Source organism: Engraulis encrasicolus, chromosome 5 (genome assembly GCF_034702125.1).
Source record: "Engraulis encrasicolus isolate BLACKSEA-1 chromosome 5, IST_EnEncr_1.0, whole genome shotgun sequence".
Lineage (NCBI taxonomy): Eukaryota > Metazoa > Chordata > Actinopteri > Clupeiformes > Engraulidae > Engraulis > Engraulis encrasicolus.
In genome coordinates, this window is record NC_085861.1 from 39,812,368 (window position 1) to 39,834,822 (window position 22,455).

General features: G+C 40.6%; 1 protein-coding gene across 1 annotated transcript; it reads left to right on the forward strand.

Moving 5' to 3' along the window:
- Nucleotides 1–1,637: 1,637 nt before the first annotated feature.
- LOC134449420 (uncharacterized) lies at nt 1,638–15,483 on the forward strand. Its single transcript, XM_063199341.1, has 7 exons — nt 1,638–1,814; nt 6,270–6,454; nt 6,596–6,715; nt 7,204–7,260; nt 13,192–13,422; nt 13,612–13,731; nt 15,033–15,483. Exons 2-7 carry the CDS (start codon nt 6,281–6,283, stop codon nt 15,087–15,089), a joined length of 759 nt encoding a protein of 252 aa, XP_063055411.1. The 5' UTR covers nt 1,638–1,814; nt 6,270–6,280; the 3' UTR covers nt 15,090–15,483.
- Nucleotides 15,484–22,455: the final 6,972 nt, after the last annotated feature.

Genomic DNA, 22,455 nt, shown 5'->3' on the forward strand with positions numbered 1-22,455 from the left:
TTTTAAAGGTTTTACTGCATGTAGGCCTACAGTAAATAATTTAGTCAGGGGTGTGTGCGCGTGTGTGCAGTCTGCCTGTCTGTCTGCAACATCATCATGACTCTGTGTATGAAAATCATGCCGACTTCAACAATCTATCACATGTGTACACCACTGTTAACATGTTAACAAGTGCTCTACAACGCTCTGTGACATGTTAGGGTTTGGGGTGGTTTTGGTCTGGGCACAATTTCACCAATTTCCTCGTTTGACTCACTGTTGTTGGCAAAGCAGCAGAAATGTTGTTTTACTGTCAGGTTAGGGTTAGGGATGGTTTTGGTCGGGGCAGAGCTTAGCATTTTTGTGTTTAGCAACAGATACACTTGCCTCGCACAAACCTGGTCATGTGACAAAAGTGCTTTTCTGCAACGTTGTAGAGCACAAGTTAACATGCAAAGTCAACCAACACAGAATGAAATAACACGCTTTTTCATGAGAACAGTCTGGTGTGTGTGTGTGTGTGTGTGTGTGTGTGTGTGTGTGTGTGTGTGTGTGTGTGTGTGTGTGTGTGTGTGTGTGTGTGTGTGTGTGTGTGTGTTGCATGCCAAACTTTTACTACAATGCATTTTGTGACTGTGAAGTATCAGACCTTGAGTGCGTCTTAATATGCGACCTTGCCTCCTCCACTTGCCTCCTCCACTTGCTTCTCGTCATGATGACATCACTGACAACAGCATTATATTTCAATATCTTGCAAAAGCTCAATTGTAGAGTCTTTTTCTCATTTGCAATTGGGATGGTGAATGAAAAACAGTCCCTCAAAAGTTGCTGGGAAACTTTATTGTTTTCTCCACGGAGGAGGGGCCAGGAGGCGGGACGAGGAGACAAGCGCAAGTGGAGGAGGCAAGGTCGCATATTAAGATGCACTCCTTGGTCTAAACCAAGTCTTAGGTCTATTAAAAACTATTTTTGTGTTCCACCATATAAAAATGTTGAAATAGTTGTTAATTTCCAGAATTCATGCTGCCCATTCAAAAATGTTAGGCCTACCTTTTTCGTGAATACTTCGCCTGCCTACCACCACCATCACATTCTTAGTAGTCATTATGACTGGGAAAACTTTCCATACATGAAGAGGGGGGTCTTGTCCATTGTCCGCCGTTTTGAATTTCCAGAAATAGACATTTTTGGCTCCAAACTAAAATTATTTGTTAAGATGATTTGTTTTAACTTCAGATAACATATGGATATAAAGAAATGTCAGTGTGGATATATAAATTAAATGGCTAACATATATTTTTTTATATATTAAAATCTTTGTGTCATTGAAAAGTGTCACATTTCTGATAAATAGGCCTACCTTTTTGGCATCATTTATGCATTTACTAATAGGCCTAAATATAGGCCTAGGCCTATCTAGTGTATTCATTACAATCAAATCAATAAAATCCCAAAAGAAAGTCTCTAAAAACATCCAAATTTCAAGGACAGCAGTAATGATCATGAAAATGTCTTTTCCTTTCACATGGTCTTCTGCCGTGTTTTGACAATAGTCTGTTCCTCAATTTGATTTGACAGCCTGATAGGTCCATAAACAGGCAACAATGCATATTAGGTAGGCAACAGGCAGACAGTATTGCAACGGGCTGTAGACTACCTGGTTTTTAAGGAGTTAAAAAATAGGCTGAGTATTACAGGAAATCCCACTCAAACAAGGAAACGCCATCAAACTTCCATCATCACGCAGTCGTTTTGGAATCTCCCCTCTATTTTCATGAACAAATGCGTCTAGACCAATATCTCTCGCCACATTTCCTTCGATCTGTGTAACCAATGTAAGTAGGCATATCCATATCTAGGCCTAATGGTTTATGATTATGTTTCTCTTGACATAAACGCGGCACATTTCCAATTGCGCTACCACTTTCACTTTCCACGATCGGGATTATTTTCAAATCTGTAGGAGTGTTTCATTGGTTTTGTGTGTGTGTGTTTTTTTTTTATTACGAGCACGGGACTCACGAGTTTCTTAGAGTAGATTCACATGTTAAGCTACTTTTTTGCACTCGCGTGCTCACTAGAAGGGTAAATGACTGGCACTTAGTTTATTCGTCGTCACGTCAGACAGGCAATCACAAAATAAAAAGCAACAAAACGTACACGCAGCACCACCGATAGGCCTACCACGTCGAATTTGTCGATATGTGTAGCCTACAAGTAGTCTGTAAGAAGGGAGAAAACGCCTATAAACTATTAGTGCGACGACCGACGTGAAAAGTGAAACCAGTGCCAAAATATAGGTGCGTTCGCAACCACGCATTTATTTTCCCCATCACAACATCTTGCTCTTGAAATGGGGCACTGTGTAGCATGGTGGCCAGAGAAGGTATTGCAACTATGCTACTCATTGAAACTGTCCTGCCAAATTTGACCTTTTCATGAACATTTACTAAGTAAGTCATAGATAATATTTAGGCCATAGCCTACTATACCTGTAAATTGCTTTGGATTAAAAAAAGAAAGCGTCAGCTAAGTGCAATGTAATGTAATGTAACGTAGCCTAATGTAATGTAATAACGTAATGACACCATGTGGCACAAATGCAGAGCAGAAGTCATTCCCATAAACCGCATCATGGACACAATTTCTAAACCGAATGCATTGTAGGGGCAGTCATGGGTAAGCGGTTAGAGTGTCAGACTTGTAGTCCTAGTTGGTGGTTAGACTCCAGACGTGCCAGGTTGGTGGGGCGAGTAATTAACCGCTCTCCCCATCCTCCTCCATAACTGAGGTACCCTGAGCATGGTACTGCCGCACTGCTCCCTTGGAGCCCCATTGGGGGCTGCCCCCTTGCGCAGTTGAGGCATAAATACAATTTCCTTGTGTTCTGTGGAGTTTCCCAGTTGGGCTTTCTTTTTTTTAATGTAATTTTGCAGTGTAATTCCTGCTGCAGGCTGCTCCAGGATGCGCCATCAAAAACAAGCCTAATTAGTTAGATAAAAGGCGGGTTAGGCCTACCCTGAGGAGGAAGGGAAAAAAACAGAAGGAAGGCAAAATAAACTACCAGGAATGAGAGGCAGAGTCGGTCTTCAGATTAACCTCAAGAGGTAGACTATGCCTAAGAGCAGGTGTGAAATGCTCAGCAAATGTATTTTATGACAATTATCCTTTGTACCCCAATTCTGTACTTAATGCTTTCTCCAATGGCTTTCTCTCAGTCCTGATGTTTTCAGGATTGTTTGCCAGGGTCACAGTACAGCAGAATAATATCTGGTATGACTGGTCTCCATACTACTAACCACTTGGCATACGGTAGCCTACGTAGCTCTGTAAGAAGCAGCGTTTTCAGAGTAAATACAAAATCATTTGCCATTGTACACTGGAATAACCAGTTCACAAGAACCTGTTCTGCAGCTGTGTAATCGAATGCACAACTACTGTAAACACAACTATGTAGGCCTACTCCACAAATACACACTGCACTAAGCACAGACCTGGTGCCAGGATTTTTGAGCTGTTGTTAGGAGTACTATCACAGGTTGTACAAATGAAGAAAGCTAGTGGTGCACACATCCAAGATGCAGGTGCAGGACAAAAAATGAAATACTATGAAAACAAAGGTGGAATGTCCGCACACTGCTCCCGTTTTTCTTTTGCTTTTTTATTTTCCCAAGTATTATAAAATAAAAATAACTTCAAATTTGTCCAACTTGGTGGGCCGCACTCTGGCCTCATCTTGGCATTGCACTGTAATCACGGTTTGACATTAACTTTCTCGCCTGCCGGCCACTGTGGCTAGTGGTTTTCCCCGAGTCATAGCCATCCAGCTATTGTACTAGCCACAATTTTTTTATCATGATGCTGTAACCTCCGAAGATACGTAGGTGCGTAGAGCAAGAAGATGAGCGCATGGGTTTCTACATGGAAATAAATCAAACAAATAGAAACTGAGTAACTGAGCCTTTTCTTGAACTTAAATACAAACAATTGATACACAAGGGGCAAAGTGCAGAACATACACTATTCTGATATGTCATACAATAGAATAGGCTACCTGCCAAATTGGCTTGTGACACTGACATTGTTAGCAGCCACAGCCAAGTTTGACCAGGATTTAGCCGATTGGCAGGTGCCAGTGTCAAGCCCTGACTGTAATGATTATATTTGCATCAGAGATGAGGCGGACTCACACACACCTCATGTTGACAAACCCATGCCATTGTCACTACTTTCAATATTTCTGTGGTCTGTGGATAAGTGTTGAATGTAAGCTCTATCAAGTCAGAAGTAAAGACAGTGGCAGTGGTGTTTTAAAGTATTGAGGTGCCTACAAAGACAAGCCAAAGCAGGTTTATTTATAGTGCACTTCATACACAGAGCCAGTTCAATGTGCTTCACAGGAAATAAAAGAAATGAGAGTGGATTTTTTTTTAAATGAAAAGGGAAGAAACAGAGAGCTCCGTCCACAGGCTAAGAAGTAGGAGGACACTTTAGGTATCACACTCCTTTCAGGTGCTCCTATCTTTTTCAGATGTTCTCACTCAATCATCACCAACCAGCCTACACGTATATGTTTTACTTGTATCAGTACCTGTGCCATTGGGATTTCCAAGGTGTTCCTTGTTGAAGTTTGCTCTCAGTTCTGGCTTGAAATAATTGGATGGCTCTCTCACCCAATCACACTCAACAACAACATAGTGCAGGCAGAGCCATCTAATAACAGAGTTGCGCAAACCGGGGACCAGGAAGTCGGTTGGTGATGTGATTCGCGTTGATTAAAATGTTTCTTAACAGTAAACTTCTGTTCTTGGAAACTAACACAGAACCATCACATATCAAACAAAGATTAAGTACAAACAAATTACATGACCTTTACCACATTTTCTGTGTTATACCGCCACCTCCTGGAACTAAGTAACTTCTAATAGAACTAAAGTCAATGGGGATTTCCATGTTAATTCTCCGTGAGGCTCCATGAGAGCCGCCATTGCTGTGGAAAGATTGGTCCATAGAGGTCTATGGGAGTGGCGTAACTCTGATATTAGATGGCTCTGAGTGCAGGTGTTTTACTTCATCGTCATAAGCGCCCTCCCCCTTTTCCCCCCACCAACCTGTCTCTTTGCTTATTGGCTGTTTTCTGGGGAGGGTTGGCTGGCCAAATCCTACCGATCAACAATCGCTCCACAGAAAACAGTTGCCAGACGTAGTATAGAGCCAAGTCTCTTGGCGGAAGTACGTAGGATGGTGCGCAAGGCATATCCATTGATTCCAACATTTCTTTGGAAAAAAACACTATACAAAGTGAAAGCCCACCTGGGAAACTCCAACTCTGATTGTCATTGTGACACAGCACTCCACAGCACACAAGTGTACACTACACACAATGAAATTGCATTTATGCCTCACCCGTACAAGGGGTCAGCCCCCAATGGTGCCCCAAGGGAGTGATGGAGGAGAACACTGGTTAATTACCCCCCCACCCCCCCCATCAACCTGGTGGGTTGGGAGTCGAAACAGCAACCTTCGGGCTACAAGTCTGACGCCCTAACTGCTTCCCCATGACTGCTCTCATACATACAGTAGTTTTGTATGACTGGTCGGCTCATGGTGCCTGGGAGTTGAAAAAAATGCCTGGGCTCTAATGGACTGATCAAACCTATTTTCCAATCCACCTCGTGGTCCACCAATCCAAATATTTAAAATTCACTTCCATTGGCCCTGCCGTTGGGTCTGGCCCTGCCGTGGCTCTAGCAGTGGGGCGCTCGTCTGCTGCGTGACTAAGCCGGGTCCAATTCTGGCCCAGGTGCTTTACCGGTCCTTCTCCGTCTCTCTCTCCCCACTCGCTTCTTGTCATAGTCTTCACTGTCCTGTCTGGAAATCAAGGCAAAAAAGCCCCCCAAAAAAATCAGTTCCATCATTATGTGAAATCCAGAGCATATGTCAAGTGGAATCAGGATTTAGCTTGACTCATGCCATTCACTTACATTCAAAAGTTGTGTTAAGGCCCCATGGTCCGGAAGTAGAAGGGCGTGACTTAGATGCTCCATTTGATGATTGGAGGATTGAAGCTAAGCTGTGATTTCTGGTACCACACCAGTGGCCAGAGCCAGGTTATGCATGTGCTACTCATTACAATATGAACTAATAATAATGAATTTGAACGTATAAGGCACATATTGGATGGACTGTATGATGCTCTATTAGAATTATTCTCATTTGTGAAGTAGGGAGCCCTGTTGCTTACTGGTTGGGTTATTAAACCCTTTTATTTCTACTCTCTCAACCTACAGTTATCATCAGGATGTCAGTGACGGTGACCAAGGCAGAGGGAGTGACCGTTTTAACGCTGACCAGCAATGAAGGTAGCAACTGTCCTTTGCTGTGTCAGATACTGGGCAATCTCTGCTATAGTCCAGTATGCACAGTGTCTCAGAAGCTGAAGATGAATTTAGGAGGAACTCTGACCGCACTGGGGGTAAATACTTGATGTATTCCAGACTAACCTACTAAGCGCCACACATTATTTTTGCCCGGCGGGTTGATCTGGCATTGCACTATTCTAAAATGCTAGCGTGGTATTCAAAATGCTCAGCCACACATTGTGATTTTTCCACAGGCTGCCCAGATCATGATTGGATTACTTACCATTGGAGTTGGATCCATTTTATTTGCATCACAATACTTTTTTTACACGTTTGCTTCTGAAATTGCTGCTCCCTTCTGGCTTGGATCTATGGTAAGGCAGAACCCGACCAATAACTATTACCACTAAAATGATAAAATTGTTACTGTACCTCTGCCAAGGAGGTTATGTGATCGTCCGAGTTTGTTGTGTTGTTGCCTTTGTTGTGTTGTTGGTTTGTTTGTTCGTGGTATATGTATGTTTCTGTCCACCAGACCGATATTTTTATGGCTCTCTGAACGCTTTTCTAGTTTCAAAATGTTATTATTTAAAGCAACGCGTAGGAGTTTATTTCAGCCATAGAGTAATATTTACAATAATTTCATAATTACAAATAGATTGCAACTGTTTAACATCACTTGAGAATTGACACCAAAAACTGAAATCAGCAAGTTTGGAGGGGCATGTAATATGTTGGATTTGGCTGTAGTCAACTGCCATTTAAAAAAAAAAACATGCTTTAGAAATCACTTCACCAACATGTTCTATTTACATCTTAACTTTGTGTAGCTTTGTCTTAAAGCCTTTGATATTGTTTGCAGTTCATGGTCTTTGGTGTGATGTGCATCCTTGGAGAGAAGTTCCCAAGCCCATGTCTGGTGAGTTTGGTGAGGGGTCGGGATGACTTAAATGACGCTCATGGATGGAGCTGTAGGGGGATGAGGGCGGATGATACTCCCCCCCCCCCCAACAATGAAAATTGTCAAAAATCATCAACCAACAACAGGCCTCCCTTCTTCACATATTGTGTTAAAATTGCACTTTTAACAACTCTCTGACCATCCCCCTGCTTTGATTTTACAACTTGACCACTGATGACGCTCACACCCAAATTCGACGTTTGGGTTTAACCGTATCGCACATGTGAAAAGGGGACAACCACAGCAATGGTTCTCATGATTCTTTTGGATCAGTGTATGGGGGACAGAACCACGCTCTGAGAAAAATCTGAGGCATTGAGGGAGAGCATTGCTCAGTCACTCTTAACACGTAAATGTCAGGAATCAACATGTGACCTTGAGGCATTTCACATTGAAGTTATATGAATGCTCAGGGGAGTGCATAGATTTTTTTAAAATCTCAAGTCTTTTTTATTTTTTATATTAGGTACATAACAAACATACAACAAAATTCAACCCACCCACCCCCATCGCACCCCAATCCAAAAATAAACAGCAATAATAAAGACAACTGAAATACAAAATGTGAAATTTACAATAGTACAAATGGATTTCTATAAAATTAATCTAAGAGTTGCAACATGTACATTCAGATTTATTAGCCAAAACAATAATAATTAATTAAAGGGAAAACAAAAGAAGAAACACAATGAGAAAGACAAAGAAAAAGAGAAAAAAAGAAAAGAGGAAGGAGGATATAGTAGAATTTACATTACTGCTACATCATTAGTATTTGTTCAAGTATCAAGTAATGCATGACATCATTAATCCAGTGTTTAAAAGCAGGAGGGGATTTGTCTTTCCACTTCATTGGTATAATACGTCTGGCAATTAGTGTTGTAAATGCTATAACTGTTTTACCATAGCTGCCAATGCCAAGTTCTTTGGATGCTACCCCAAAAATACCAACAAATGGAGATGGTTCAATATCCACATTCAAAGCTTTAGACAAGAAGACAAAGACAGAATTCCAGAAGTCAGATAGTTTAGGACAACTCCAAAACATGTAGTGTAGCTGGTTCAACTTCTCATCTGTCACATGTTGGGTCAATATCAGGCATTATCTTTTAGCCTTGTCTTGGACTAATGTAAACGGTGGATGATTTTGAATTGAATAACAGAGTGTGTAAGACAAATAGATGATGAATGTATGTTTTTCAAAGTAGACTGCCATTCTAAATCAGATATATTGGTACCCAGTTCTTCCTTCCGTTTGTTTAATGATGTTAATGGTACACTGATCCTATTGTTTCCTTGAAGTGAGGAGGGAGCTAGGAGAGAGTCTGTCTGCAATGATGGGAAAGACGGGGCATGTGTAGAGACAAAGCTGCAGAGCTGCAGATACCTGTAAAAGTGTGAATTAGAGATGTCAAAGTGTGTTTTAAAATGTTCAAAGGAACCAAATGTCCCTCTAACATAAAGATCTTGGATTGTCCTCAATCCCCTCTCAGACCAAACTTTGAAAGCGTTATCATTTATAGAGGGAGTAAACATATTATTCCCGACTAAAGGTGCATTCTTAGACATCTCAAATAAAGAGAAGGCGCGTCTGAATTGCATCCATATTTTAAAGGAGTGTTTAACTATGGGATTGTTGCAGAATTTTGATATAGGCTCTGTAAGGGGTATCTTAGAGAAGGCTATTGCATGTAGAGAGGCTTGTTTGCAGGATGCATTTTCAAGCTGTAACCATCTGGGGGCACTTTCATGAGTAGTTGAGTGAATCCAGAATAGTATATTTTTAATGTTAGCTGACCAATAGTAGTACTGAAAATTGGGCAAGGAAAATCCACCATGTACTTTGTGTCGTTGCAACATTTCTTTTCGTATGTGGGTTTTTCCCATTCCAAATGAAACCAGATAGAAGTTTATTTAAGTTTATGAAGAAAGATTTAGTCAAGAAAATAGGGAGGCATTGCAAAATAAAAAGAAAGCGGGGCATTACATTTATTTTGACAACATTGATTCTTCCCCCCAGGGATAAAGAAAGGAGATTCCAGCAATTTATATCAGTCTTTAGTTGTTTTAACAGTTGGGGGAAATTAGCCTCATATACATCTTTAAACCTATGTATTATCCAAATACCTAGGTACATATTTTAATGGAAAAGGACTGGTTTATACTAAGTTGGCAAGAGGGGTCAATGGGCATAAGTTAACTTTTCTGCATGTTAACCTTATATCCTGAAATCCTACCAAATGAATTTAGGAACTCCAGCATCTTAGGCAGACTTTCTGCAGGATCAGACATGTATATGAGCATATCAGCGGCATATAATGAAACCTTGTGCTCTGCACCCCCTCTCAATATGCCTTTAATGTCAGTATTGTTACGTAGCGCAATTGCCAATGGCTTAATGGTTAGGGCAAATAGAAGAGGCGACAGGGGGCAGCCTTGTGTGGTACCATGTTGTAAATTAAAGAAAGGTGAGAGATTGATGTTAGTTCGAACAGCTGCCATGGGTAGGAAGTATAAGACCTTAACCCACTGTATAAAACGTGGTCCAATGCCAAAACATTTAAAAATGTAGAAGAGATAGTCCATTTCCACGCGGTCGAAAGCCTTTTCCGCATCCAATGCTGTCAAAACTTCTTTGCCTTTTGGTGGAGTGGGATCGTAAAGGATATTGAGCAACCTAGGTATATTAGAGGACAATTGCCTATTTTTAATGAATCTGATCCTCTGATATTAAAGCTGGGAGTATTCTTTCCAAACGCAAGGCTAACATTTTGGCAAGTATTTTATTGTCAACATTTAGAAGAGAGATTGGGCGGTATGAGCCACATTCTAAAGGGTCTTTGTCTTTTTTAGGAATAAGGGATATAACAGCTTGACGCATGGTTGGGGGCTATGCTCCAGTCGCGAATGACTCTTGAAACACAGAAAGTAGAAGAGGGGCTAGCTCTTTGCCAATTTTTTTCAAAAACTCGCTGGGGAACCCTTCTGGCCCCGGGCATTTGCCATTTTGCATACTTTTCACTGCACAATAAAATTCCTCTTCAGTAAATGGCTTATCAAGATCAGATGCAACTTGCTTCTGTACTGACGGTATGTCTAATTTGTCAAAAAAAGACTTAAACAAATTGTTATCTTGACGTGATTCAGAAGTGTATAACCTTGAGTAAAACTTAAAGAAAGTCTGGGGGCGTGCATATATTTGTCAGGTTTTTTTAGGGCTATTGTATCTTTATTGATTATTGGACAGTCGAGAGTATGATAGGAAGAGAGTGGGAAAGAGAGAGGGTCAGGGCTGGCAAAGGACCCAGGGAGACTTGAACCAGGGTCTCCATGGACATGCAAGGCCATATGCTCTGTCCAGAGAGGTTAGAGTTCTGTCCAGAGAGGTTAGAGCCGAGACGATTGATAAGGTAGGGATGATTTGGGAGTGTACTTTTCTGGGATCTATGTGACATAAGGTTGAGAATGAATGGAATTGACACTATAGATGGCAGTAGTTCACAACATTTGTAAGCCACCACGAAACAGCACAGAAAAAAAGGAGAGGATCACGCCTCATTACGAGACTGGATTTGATCCCACGTAGATTAGATTAGATTACATTAGGGCTGGGACTCGATTAAAAATTGTGATCGAATTTATCTATGGGCTTTGAAATTAATTAATAGAAATAATCACATTTTAATCACATTTAAATATCTGACTTGAGAACAGTAAAAAGTATTTTTTTCACATGGATTTTGTCTAATGACAATAATTAAGCTTAATCTAAAGATATTGTTCCTTTTTAAAAGAAGAGAGAATTCTTCTCAATTTCAGCAGGCTGTTCACCATCAGGCGTAATACTGCCCTCCACTGATCTAATCCAGAACTATTAAGCTATATTTTGTAGTGCAATTTTTAAAATTGCGTTACTTTTTGTGTGATTAATTAATCAAAGTTAATGCATTAATGTCCCAGCCCTAGATTAGATTAAACTTTATTTTTCTAAGGGGAAATTCTCTTTTTTTCTTTTTTTTGGGTTGGTCTGTAGATTAAGAAGAGAAGGAAAAATATTTTTAAAAATACACACTCTTCTGTTGGATAATGGTGTTGTAGAGTGGGTGCAACTGATTGTCCAAGATGGTGAGCAGTTTGCTCAAAGACCTTTAGTCTGACCTTAAAGTGAAGTTCCCCAGCTCTTCTGCCACATACAGTAAGAGCCAGCTTTCCTCACCAGCCTGTCAAGTTGCCCAACATCCCTCTTCCTTGTGCTTCCACCCCAGCAGACCACTGCATAGAAAGGAACACTGGCTACCACAGACTGATAGAACATACTGAGACGTTTGTTGCACACATTGAATGACCGTAGTTTCCTCAAGAAGTGTAACCAACTCTGTCCTCTGTCTGCATCTTTATTTGCTGACCAGCCCAGTTTGTTATATACCCCAGATACTTCTTTGCATTGATGACGCATGGCATGGTTTACCTTGGTCTACCACATTGACTATCTTTGGTTAGAGTGAATGAGAACAGATTAGTCCGTCTACTCTACACCAATGGTTCTCAACCTTTTTTGAATAAACGCACACTGATGTCATCATAAGCCTTCCAACGCCCCCTTGACATCATCATAAGCATATCAACGCCCCCTTTAGTATTAAAACATAAAATGCACTAATGCCCCCTAATGGCAACTAAGCATTGCCCCCTCTCACCAAAGAAGTCTGTCTGCGAGGTGCCCAAACAGGCCTGTGCAGCAACTTGGAAATAGACCTTAAATGCACGTTGTCCAAGAAGAACGAAGATGCCGGTGTTTTGCCCTAGCTTTCCTCCAGTTCACCCCGCTCCATTTCTCTCCTACCATCATACACCGGGGGGTGTCCGCTCAGAGTTCACACATATCTGCCGGTGCAGATACTGCCCGAGCTCTCAGTGGCGCCCCGTACTCCCGAGCTCGAGAATGTTTGCTGCATAGACATTTCTCGGCCGTGGCAGTACTTCAGCACCACGGCCAGCGATCTTGCCCAATACGCCACGTAATCTGTCAGCTTCTTGAGCGCAGTGGTCCCTGCGGACCCCTAGAAGCACTTTGATGATCAGTCCACCGCGTGGACAGCACGATCACAAGAAGTCAGTTCTCCAGCGAGAACGAAGATGTATGCATACATGCTTAATCCAAATTTCAGAGAGTGAACTATTGAAATCTAATTTCTGTGTTGGTTTGAGCGGGCTGTGAGCAGAGTCTTTCTGTTTGTCTTCCCGTGCAGTGTTTAATGGGCTGTGCAGTGCCTCATTTGAAAGTTTATTTTGAAAGTTCCTTTTTTGGAAGTTTTTTTGACACAATGTACTGTTGACATTATCATCTAGAAATTAAGTAATCTGATAATAATGTCCCGATAACATATAGCCTCTATAGCCTAGTAAGGCAGCTGGAAGTTTCACATACCCTCCACCCCTCCTCGAACACCTGCCCTCCAAAAATGTCTGTGCACGCCACTGACTGTCAGTATGCACAGACGACTGCGCACACTGCTCAAGCACCTTGCACATCCCTGCCTCCACACTCACAATGGGGTATATGAAAGGGCCGCCAGACAGCAAGTTCAGTTTATGTCTGACTGCTGGACCACCTCTCTGCTTGCTCCATTGCTAGCTAGCTCCTGACTATCCCATTATTAGCCTATGGCTGCCCCAATGAAAAATACAGTATGTAAAACACAGGAGACGCAAGGCTTGCAGCAGTTTTTACTCTAAAAATATTAGATAGATGATATATTCAATATATTTTATCAAAAATATAACGGAACAACTGGGTCACACAACTGGGTCAGGTTAACAAATATTTATTCTGTAATTTACTGTGCCTTTATTATTCACCTGAACTTTGCATATGTGGCTTTGTGTTTACAGGTTGTCATTACTGGACTGATGAACATGATGGGCATTGCCTTTGCGATAACTGCCATCGTGATTTATGCAGTTGATATTTCATCTAGTTTTTGGGACTATGGTTCCGATTGTAGGGAGGATAGGTACAATGGGTACAACAAGAACTATTATGATTCTACAGTGTCACCAACCCCACCTTTGGAAAGAGAAGAAAATCTTTCAATTTGCAAACGAAATGCTGCCGCTGCCCAGGTAGGGGTTTGCATTTATAATTGTAGCTCTATGAAACGCACACATTTTCTGAGTTGGATGGACAAGAAGCTTACATGTAATGCCACACATTAAATATTCAATTGTGTACAGTAGCCTATACAGAATATTACAAGCATGTCCTCAGGTGAGAGGAGTAATTTGAATTGATGATTTCCAATATTTCCACAGATGTTGAGGAGGGGAATGGACATCATCATCATTATTTGTGGCATTGTACAACTTGGTGTTGCCGTCACTGCCTCCGTCCTGGCCTTTCGGTCTGCATGCAAAAAGGGAATCGCTCAACAGGTATGAGATCTAAATAATTACAGTTAGGTTACAACATGAAACCTCGTTTCTCTTTTCTTTCATATCCTGCACTTAGTTTAACCCATTGATGCCTGATGTTGCGTTGCGCAACATTGGCCCTGGTGCCTGGAGCGTCATTACGCAACATTCAGGCTCATGAGATAGGATCATGAGATAATCAACTTCATCAAAAATGTTTGGTTTGTTTAGATCAGGGGTGTCAAACATACGGCCCGCGGGCCGCATCCGGCCCGCCAGAGGGTTCCATCCGGCCCAGAGAAAAAAAAAAAAAACGTGTAAAAAAAAACAACTTTTTTTTTTAACTTTTTTTTTTTTTTAATGAAATAACCGAAATGCGCAATTACGCACAAAATCGAGACCTGCATGACATTAACCCAATGGTCCCTCTCTTATACTGTATATATGTAGTAAAGTGCACATCACACTTCTATTATAAATGGTGAATTTGTACTGTAACAGGCATTTGATAAAGCTCATATATTATAGACCTCATATATAGAGATAAAATGTTAATATTTCTTATTCGTATTGTATTGGTATTGGTTGTAATTAAATAATAAATATAATTGGATTTGTATTGGTTCCTATTAAGCTGAAACTGGAAACGGGATGTTAGAATGAGTGAAAATGCAGGAAATTACATCTAAGAAATAAAAAAAATTCTGGGGGAAAACCCCCAGACCCCCTACCAAAAATAGCTGTCCCTTATTTAATTCATTGACGGTTATCAATGAATGAATGAAGTCAAGGAAATTTTGCATAGGATTATCAGTATTGCATTGCTTTCTACATATTCAACACACTTAAAACGTAATAGCACTGAAAACTAATCCTCTGCTTTACGTTTTTCTTTTTGCGATGATGTTACTGATGCGGCCCGCATGAGGTCCACATGGGTTGTATGCGGCCCCCAGACCAAAATGAGTTTGACACCCCTGGTTTAGATGAAAGAACACATTCTAATGAAAGATGAGGGTCTTAGCTTTTAAATGCCTTCTTATTGCATGTTTTACAGTATGTGCTTCAGATGCTGATATATTTTGTTTTATATAGGCTGAGGGCAGCTTCTCTTAAAAAGGGCTCAGGCATTCAGCACCCTTTTTTGCAGATGCCTTAGGCGTCAATGGCTTAATGTCCATCTGGTCATTTTCTACGCGGGGGACAGTGAAAAACATCATTTTGATTAGGTCTAGTGCAGTCCATGTGATACTCCATCTGATACAAAAACCTGTTTTATAGTGACCAGTCTGTTTAATGTTTTGAATGTTTTCCCCATTCAGGATCCTCAGCTTCATGAGCCTCTGATCTATGAAACGTTGTCCAACCCAGCAGTCTAGAATTGACATTTCCACCTGGAAGCACCACAAAAACATGTTCCCCACTTCTCCTGTAAATACATTATTTTCCCACTTTAGTAGTGTTCTGAATTAGTGCACATACTATCTGTACTTAAAAGTAGACTATGTAATTTTAGTTGTTTACTTTCCAAATGAATGATGCCCATTCACGTTTTTGATCTTTTCATGAATATTTTTCTAAGTAATACACTTTATTAGTCTGAATAAAGCACAGTGAGTTTTGCAGCCAAAACTAAGTGTGTGTGAAAGTGTTAACTCTTAAGTCCTAATGAATAGTTAGAAATTGTTGGTGGTGGTAATAGGCCTATACATGCATAAGGTCAAATTTGTGAATGGGCTGCAAAAATTCTGAAAATAAACTACTTAAACATGACATGCTCTAAATGCTTTAAATGTAATGTGTATTTGAATGAATCAAATGAATATTTAGAATGGTCACAAAGGGATTGTATCTCAATCATGCTGATGGGATGTTCAAGACCACAAGCAAAACAATACAATACAATGGCACAACATTTTCTTATTGTGTGTTGTCATGCATCATACCATACGTCTATTTATCTATTCTAGTCTGGCATTGCAAGGTCTATATTACACTTACTATAGGCCTACAGCAGGGGTCAGGAACCTATGGCTCTAGAGCCACATGTGGCTCTTTTGGGAATTGTATCTGGCTCTTACTTGCTTAGGGGGTTGCCAACCGTCCTTTGAAATACAGAATCGTAACATATTCAGAAATAAATGTATGTGTTCCGTAATGAGCTGAAACGGTACACGGGACATTAAAATGTGTTAAAATGCAGGAAATTACATCTAAGAAATACAAAATGTTGGGGGGTAGGATTCCCAGACCCCTGCCATAATGAAGTTGACAGTTGGCTACCCTATACTTTTACCAGTTATCAATAAAAGTAATAACTTGACAGTACACCCTAAATTTGTTGTGCTTAATTGGAACACGTGCTTTTCATTGTAGTCCATGTTTTTAAATGGTATGGCTCTCATGAAAATTTCTTTTTAAAAAATTGGCGTTTATGGCTCTCTCCAGCAAAAATGTTCCTGACCCCTGGCCTACAGTATATGACCTGAGATCACACATGATGCTTACACATGGTCTTCTCCAACAACCAACTTTGATTTCTGTATACCAATAATCTTTCTGTGGAATTAAAATAAAATGGGTAACCCAAGGCTACCTTTTAAATGATACAGATTGTATTATTTATTTATTTGCAAATCCAGTGTTTTGGACATAAATTAAATGAACAACTGTATGTTTTCAATGGGTGATTGATCAATTCAGCTATCTTGTGGAAGAAGAAATAGATTTGGTTGTATGTTAGAATTGTAACTACTGCATTTTTTATTACCTCCACCAAGGAGGTTATGTTTTCGGTCGCATTGGTTTGTCTGTCTGTCAGGAGGATAACTCAAAATGTTATGCACAGATTTTGATGAAATATTGGTGGTGATCCGGATCATGATCCGGATCCAGGATTTTTTCACCATTGATTCTTCACCATTGCGGGATAGGGCGAATTTTGACATTCAGTTTCTAACTCCACAAAAACAAGGCAGAAAGACTTGAAAAATGAGGGTGTTAGCTATTCAAATGATCAAACAGCTTCCCTGGCGAAGGTCTGCACTCTTTGAGTGCATTTCTAGTTTTATAAAATGTTGTTGGTATGATGCTCGGTTGTGCAATGTGCTTCACAGAAGCATATTGTGCCATGGCAATACACTACACGACGATGTGATTTGCAGTTACTGTATATTTGTTCAGTTATCGTCCCTGGAGCAATTTGGGATTAGATGCCTTGCTCAAGGGCACAGAAACCATGACTGAGGGGTAGTAGAGAGCACCACCCACATTCTTTGTATGGGTGTGGGATTCCAGCCTGCAACCTTTCAATCATAGACATAGGTTAACCTATGTTATACTCAATTTCTTGCACACTTGCCTTCTGGGGGGCCCCACAGCAACCTGTAGCCTAGGGGCCCCAGGACATCTTAATCTGGCCCTGCCCAATGGGGGAAATGTCTTTCCAAGTAATACAATACAATATATACAATACAATACAATATCTTTTATTTGTCATTGTGACAAGCACAACGAAATTGTGCATTTCTTGTTGAAGCAAAAATAATAAAAATAAAATAAAAAATGGAATAAAAAGAATGGTATATGTATATAAAAACTATGCTTTTGAAGCAAAATTCAGTTCTGTGATGGCCGCTGCATAGTAACTGTTTTTCAGTCTGTTTGTCCTTGTCTTCGTGGACCTGAATCTCCTGCCCGATGCCAGCAATTAAAAAAGACTGACCTGGGTGGAATGTGTCTCTCAGAATGCACTTGGCCTTTTTTAGGCAGCGGGTGCTGTGTAGGCCCTCCAAAGATGGAAGAGGGCAGCCAATGATGTTCTCTGCAGCCTTTATAACCCCCTGGAGCTCTTTCCTCTGTGCCACAGTGCAGCCTGGGAACCACACACAAAGACAATATGTAAATATGCTCTCCACTGAGCAGCGGTAGAAGGACACAAGCAGCTTCTGAGAGATGTTGTAAGTATTCTTAGGAGATAAAGTCTTTGCTGTGCCTTCAAAGTACAAGAGAGTCCTTGTGCACAGCCCCTCAATGCAGGTGCAGGTGTGAGGCAGGAGGAGGTGAATCAATAAACCAAAAGTCAAGAGACACCGCACACTGCTTACTTTTCTTAACTTTATTTCTTGGAGCGAACAACGCGTTCGAGAAGAAGAAGTCCAAGAAATAAAGTTAAGAAAAGTAAGCAGTGTGCGGTGTCTCTTGACTTTTGGTTTATTTGCTGTGTCTTCTTCACAGTGGTGTTGACACCCCAGGTCAGGTCCTCGCTGATGTGAACTCCCAGGAAACGGAAGTCTGACACCCTCTCCACACACACCCCCTCAATCATAAGTGGCATACGTAAATGGAGCCTGAGACATGAAAACAAGTCAATTCAAGTTCGGCATATTGTTATACATTTACCTCAGACAACACATTTGTTTCAACACATTACAAAAGACATTGGACATGGACATTCGACATGGACAGATGATTGTCAGCCATCAACAATCAGTCAGCAGTCCCAGTTTACCCAATTTGCGCTGGTCGGACCAAAGGGCTTTTTAAATAAATGTTTTGACCTGGGGATGTCTGGAATTCGAAACTTAAAGTTCAATCTGTTTTCTAAACCTCTGAAATCTCTGATATTTACCATTACAAAGATGAGTTGAAGGATGGGGCTCCTCCGTTGTGTCCACCCTAGTCGAAGCCAGCCAGGAGGGGGCAGTGTTTCATCACATGGGAAGTGCATCTTTACACCACTCTATTTGAGAATCCATCCTCACAAGATTTGGCCTTTTCTTTTGTGAAGCCAACTGCAAAGAAAGTTTTAAAAAGAGATAGCAATGGTAAACCTCAACAACACTTCAGAAATTGTGGAATGTAAGGGCGATCTGTGTATCATTTTAGCATTGTACTATTTAGCATTGTACAAATAATAAACCTGCACGTCCATGGGTTCCCTCTGAGGAGTTAAACCCTTAACACACTTCTCCAGTCTCTATTACTTCAAATGAAACCAAATGTACAGAGAAGCAGTCTGTATATTGGCACACTGGGCACAAGCCTAATGTGGTAGGAAGATACAGACCATTTTCTCTACTGTCAGACAGTGGACTAATGTCTACAAAATACTATATGCTAAAATGATGGGGGCATGCCATGGCTCAGTGGATTTATGGAGCTGTACCATAGGTCTACAGACCTAGCTTCAATTCCTGGCAGAGGTCATTTCCCAGTTCCCAGTGAATGACTCTGCCCTGATGAAGGCCATACCATGGCCGAAACATGTTGACGTGTTTTAATTAATCAATGCTGATTTTGCCATTAGGCCTGAAAGTTAGTTGAACTTTTTCGAAGAGTCCCTTGGCTACTTAATCTTCTTCAGCTCATCCCTTTTTTTTAAAGCAAAGAACACTCGTTCTACACTTCAAGAATGCTGTGCCCCCCCAAACTGGTCATTTCCCAGTCCTTCCCCATCTCTTTCTTCCAATGCTCTACAGTCACTCTCTCACACTGTCTTGTCCAGTAGGGCCAAAAAGTCTAAAACATATATGTGAACAATAGATAAATTATGCAATGATATTTAAGTACTGTAGCACATTGGAAGTACCAAAGTGGACACAATATGAAAGACATACTGTGCAATAATTGGTACAAATACATACATGTTATGGGTTGGAATGAGGAGTTGTCTAAAAGAATTACATGTGACGTGATAGAACACACACAAAGGCAACAGAATCAGACAAAGATGTCTAAGGCTGGGATTAAGGACTGAGTACAATTATGTCTGTGTTTTCAGAAGGCTTTTATTGTAGATGGGCTTGTCGTCTGTCCCTCTCAGAAACAGGTTGGTATGAAGGGCATTTTCCGATGACTGAGTCATCAGGTGGCGGTCATAGCCTACACCTCAGTGTATCAGGTCTGTGGACAGGGACAATTCTGCTGATGTGTTTTTTTCTGTGCACTGAGTTTTACTTTTGATATCAATAACATCTTTGAAAATTACAAGAGATAATGTTCAACGTTTTCTGAACATTGAAGATAATTTAACCACTTCCGTTTTGTAATTTTAGAAGGCTCTTCATTTGTCTGCAGTTGTCATCTGTGGCAAGTTATCAATGCAAAGCACATAGAGATTGATATTTTAGCTGGTTTATTTTGGAGCATTCTTATGTTCTTATGAATAATACAAATACAAATACAGATATGTAGGCCTGCTTATATAGTGCGTATACAGTGTATTGTAGCCTAAGATGACTTCAAAAACGTGATTTTAATTTCCTTGCAAAAGAAAAAACACCTTGCAGATCTGAGAGAGGTCTGTGGTGTTCTCATTAGCCAACACAAAAGTAGTTAGGTGGTGAAACAAACACGTCAGCCTTTGGACTTTGGACCCATGATGTGCCTCCGAATTGTGGCAAATTTCGACAGTCTCACTCTGTTTTCACAACATGTGCTGAAATGCACATATCAAAACTTGACAATGGTGTTTGATAGTACGAGAGGGCCTGCGGTCAGGCATATGGAAGTCCAGGGTATACGTTTTTTTTATGAAAGTTTATTTTTGGAGCACAAGTACAGTGAACAGTCCAACGTTTTTCCAGCATTTTTTGGTGGACCAACCATCATAGCTATCTGCTAAATGCAATATTCAGTTGCTTTTTTGTGAGTTTGCTGAGACCAAACAGCACTATTGCCATAGAAACTGAAATAAATGAGGGAGTGGGTAATATGAAGGTGACGTGTCACAGCACAATGCATCCCTGCATCTTGTGCGAAGCGTCCCATTGCCACGTGATGTTTTTCTGCGTTCCTGAGGTCACCTGATGGGCCGGACTCAATGCAGAGTTGTTTGGCCAAATCATATTTATGGAAGAGGAGTTCTGGGGCTGATTAAAAGCATCTCTTAAGCTATTCACCACTGCAGCATGCCTCAGTCCATGGCAAACTAGCAAAAAGTGTCTGGAAAGGGAGATGTCCAAACAGTTATAATATATTTCTTAGAGGAACTTTCCATCCAAAGCAAGCAAGAGGTGTTTCCTGACACGACAATGATCTATTTGCAACATGCTCCACATTGCTAAATCATTTGTATAATGAAACAACACAGGAAATGTGCTTGATTCATTAGCGGAATAGTGTTCTCTATCTGCAGGGTCTTAATGTTAAATTATCTCTTAAAGTATATTAATTTGCAGAATGCTGCTTGTCAGTACAAAACTGTGGTAAGGCTTAGTGTTTTATAAAGCCAGCGTGGAATTGAGAAATGCTAAATAAATTATTACTAAAATAACGCATGGGCCTAATATTAATCCCTGAGGGACACCAACAGCCAATAGATTGGATTAAGTTGGATTCAAAAATAAAAAACATACAAAAAATGGATTATATTGTATCAGATTTCATGCACAATTTGTTTTTCGAATGTGGCAAAGACAGAATCCAATCATTTTTGTCACACCACATTACATTGCACATTGCACATTATTGCTTTCACATTAGGCAGACGCTTTATCCAAAGTGACTTACAATCAAGGACATAATACGACACTTTGTAATACATACAGACATACATAAAGGTAGGTAAGTAACTAAATAATGTTTTATGCTTTATAGCCTGTGATGCTATGTCAGTGTATTATCCAGCTGGTCGGTTACGTCTTCAGGTAGCATACTAACATTCATGGTGCTCAACCGTTCATTCCATACTTTTCTGTGTGGAATGAGAATTAGTTGAAAGGTCAGGTCAAGTTTGTATGCTCATTGACCTTGGAAGTTTGCAAATAGACCCCCAAAAGGGTGTTATGTTTGACCTTATGGCACTGCCCTTACCTAACAATTGCAGTGTTTTTAACGAAGATTCTAAATGGTCTAAATGTGACTGGATGGCATTTCGGTTGAAAACACTGCACATTTTAGGTAAGGGCAGTGACATCAGGGCAAACATAACACCCTTTTGGGGGCTGCACACTCCACTTGTGTGGTTTTTGTAAAGTTGTTGATAAACTGTTCTTTGCTCTAATGGCACAGAAAAGTAAGTCTAAGAGTGTGTTTAGAGGCATACAGTCCTACATGTCAGAGTCATCTTGTAAAAGTCACATGGCTTCTTGCTACTGTAGTTTTACAAAATGGCTGCTGAGGTTGAGAGACAACCTTGTCAAGTCAAGTCAATTCAGTCAGGTCAAGTGTACTTTATTGTCAAAAATCTATGCAACAGGGTCAGCACATCAGTTTGAAATTGTGTTTGACCAGTCTACAGTTAAACTAAACTTGTGGCCGTATAGATTATGTCCTGTAGATGCACGCAGTATATAAGGTGCGAAGGGTAAAATGCAAAGGCGTGGTGAAAAAAAAATGTTCAAAAATGTTCTTCAGTGTCTTTGAAATGTTTGAAATGTAGTTTTCATCAGTGTGTTGATGAGTCTGACAGCTTGTGGAAAGAAGCTGTTTCCCAGTCTGCGGTAGCACTTCCCTGATTGTAGTAATAAGAACAATTTGTGTGCTGGATGAGAAGGGTCTTTGATCATGTTCATCGCTCTCTTGGAACAGTGCGAAGTGTACAGGTCTGAATGGCTGGTAGGGGTGATCTGATTATCTTTTCTGCTGTCCTCACCACCCTCTGTAGCGCAACCTGCAGGGCCGTCATTAGCCCTATTTTAGGGGGGCTTTAGCCCCCCTCTACATTAGTATTACCCCCCCCCCCCTTTAACGATTTAGCAAAAAAAAAAAACTTTTTTTTGACTTTTGACTTTTTTTTTTTTA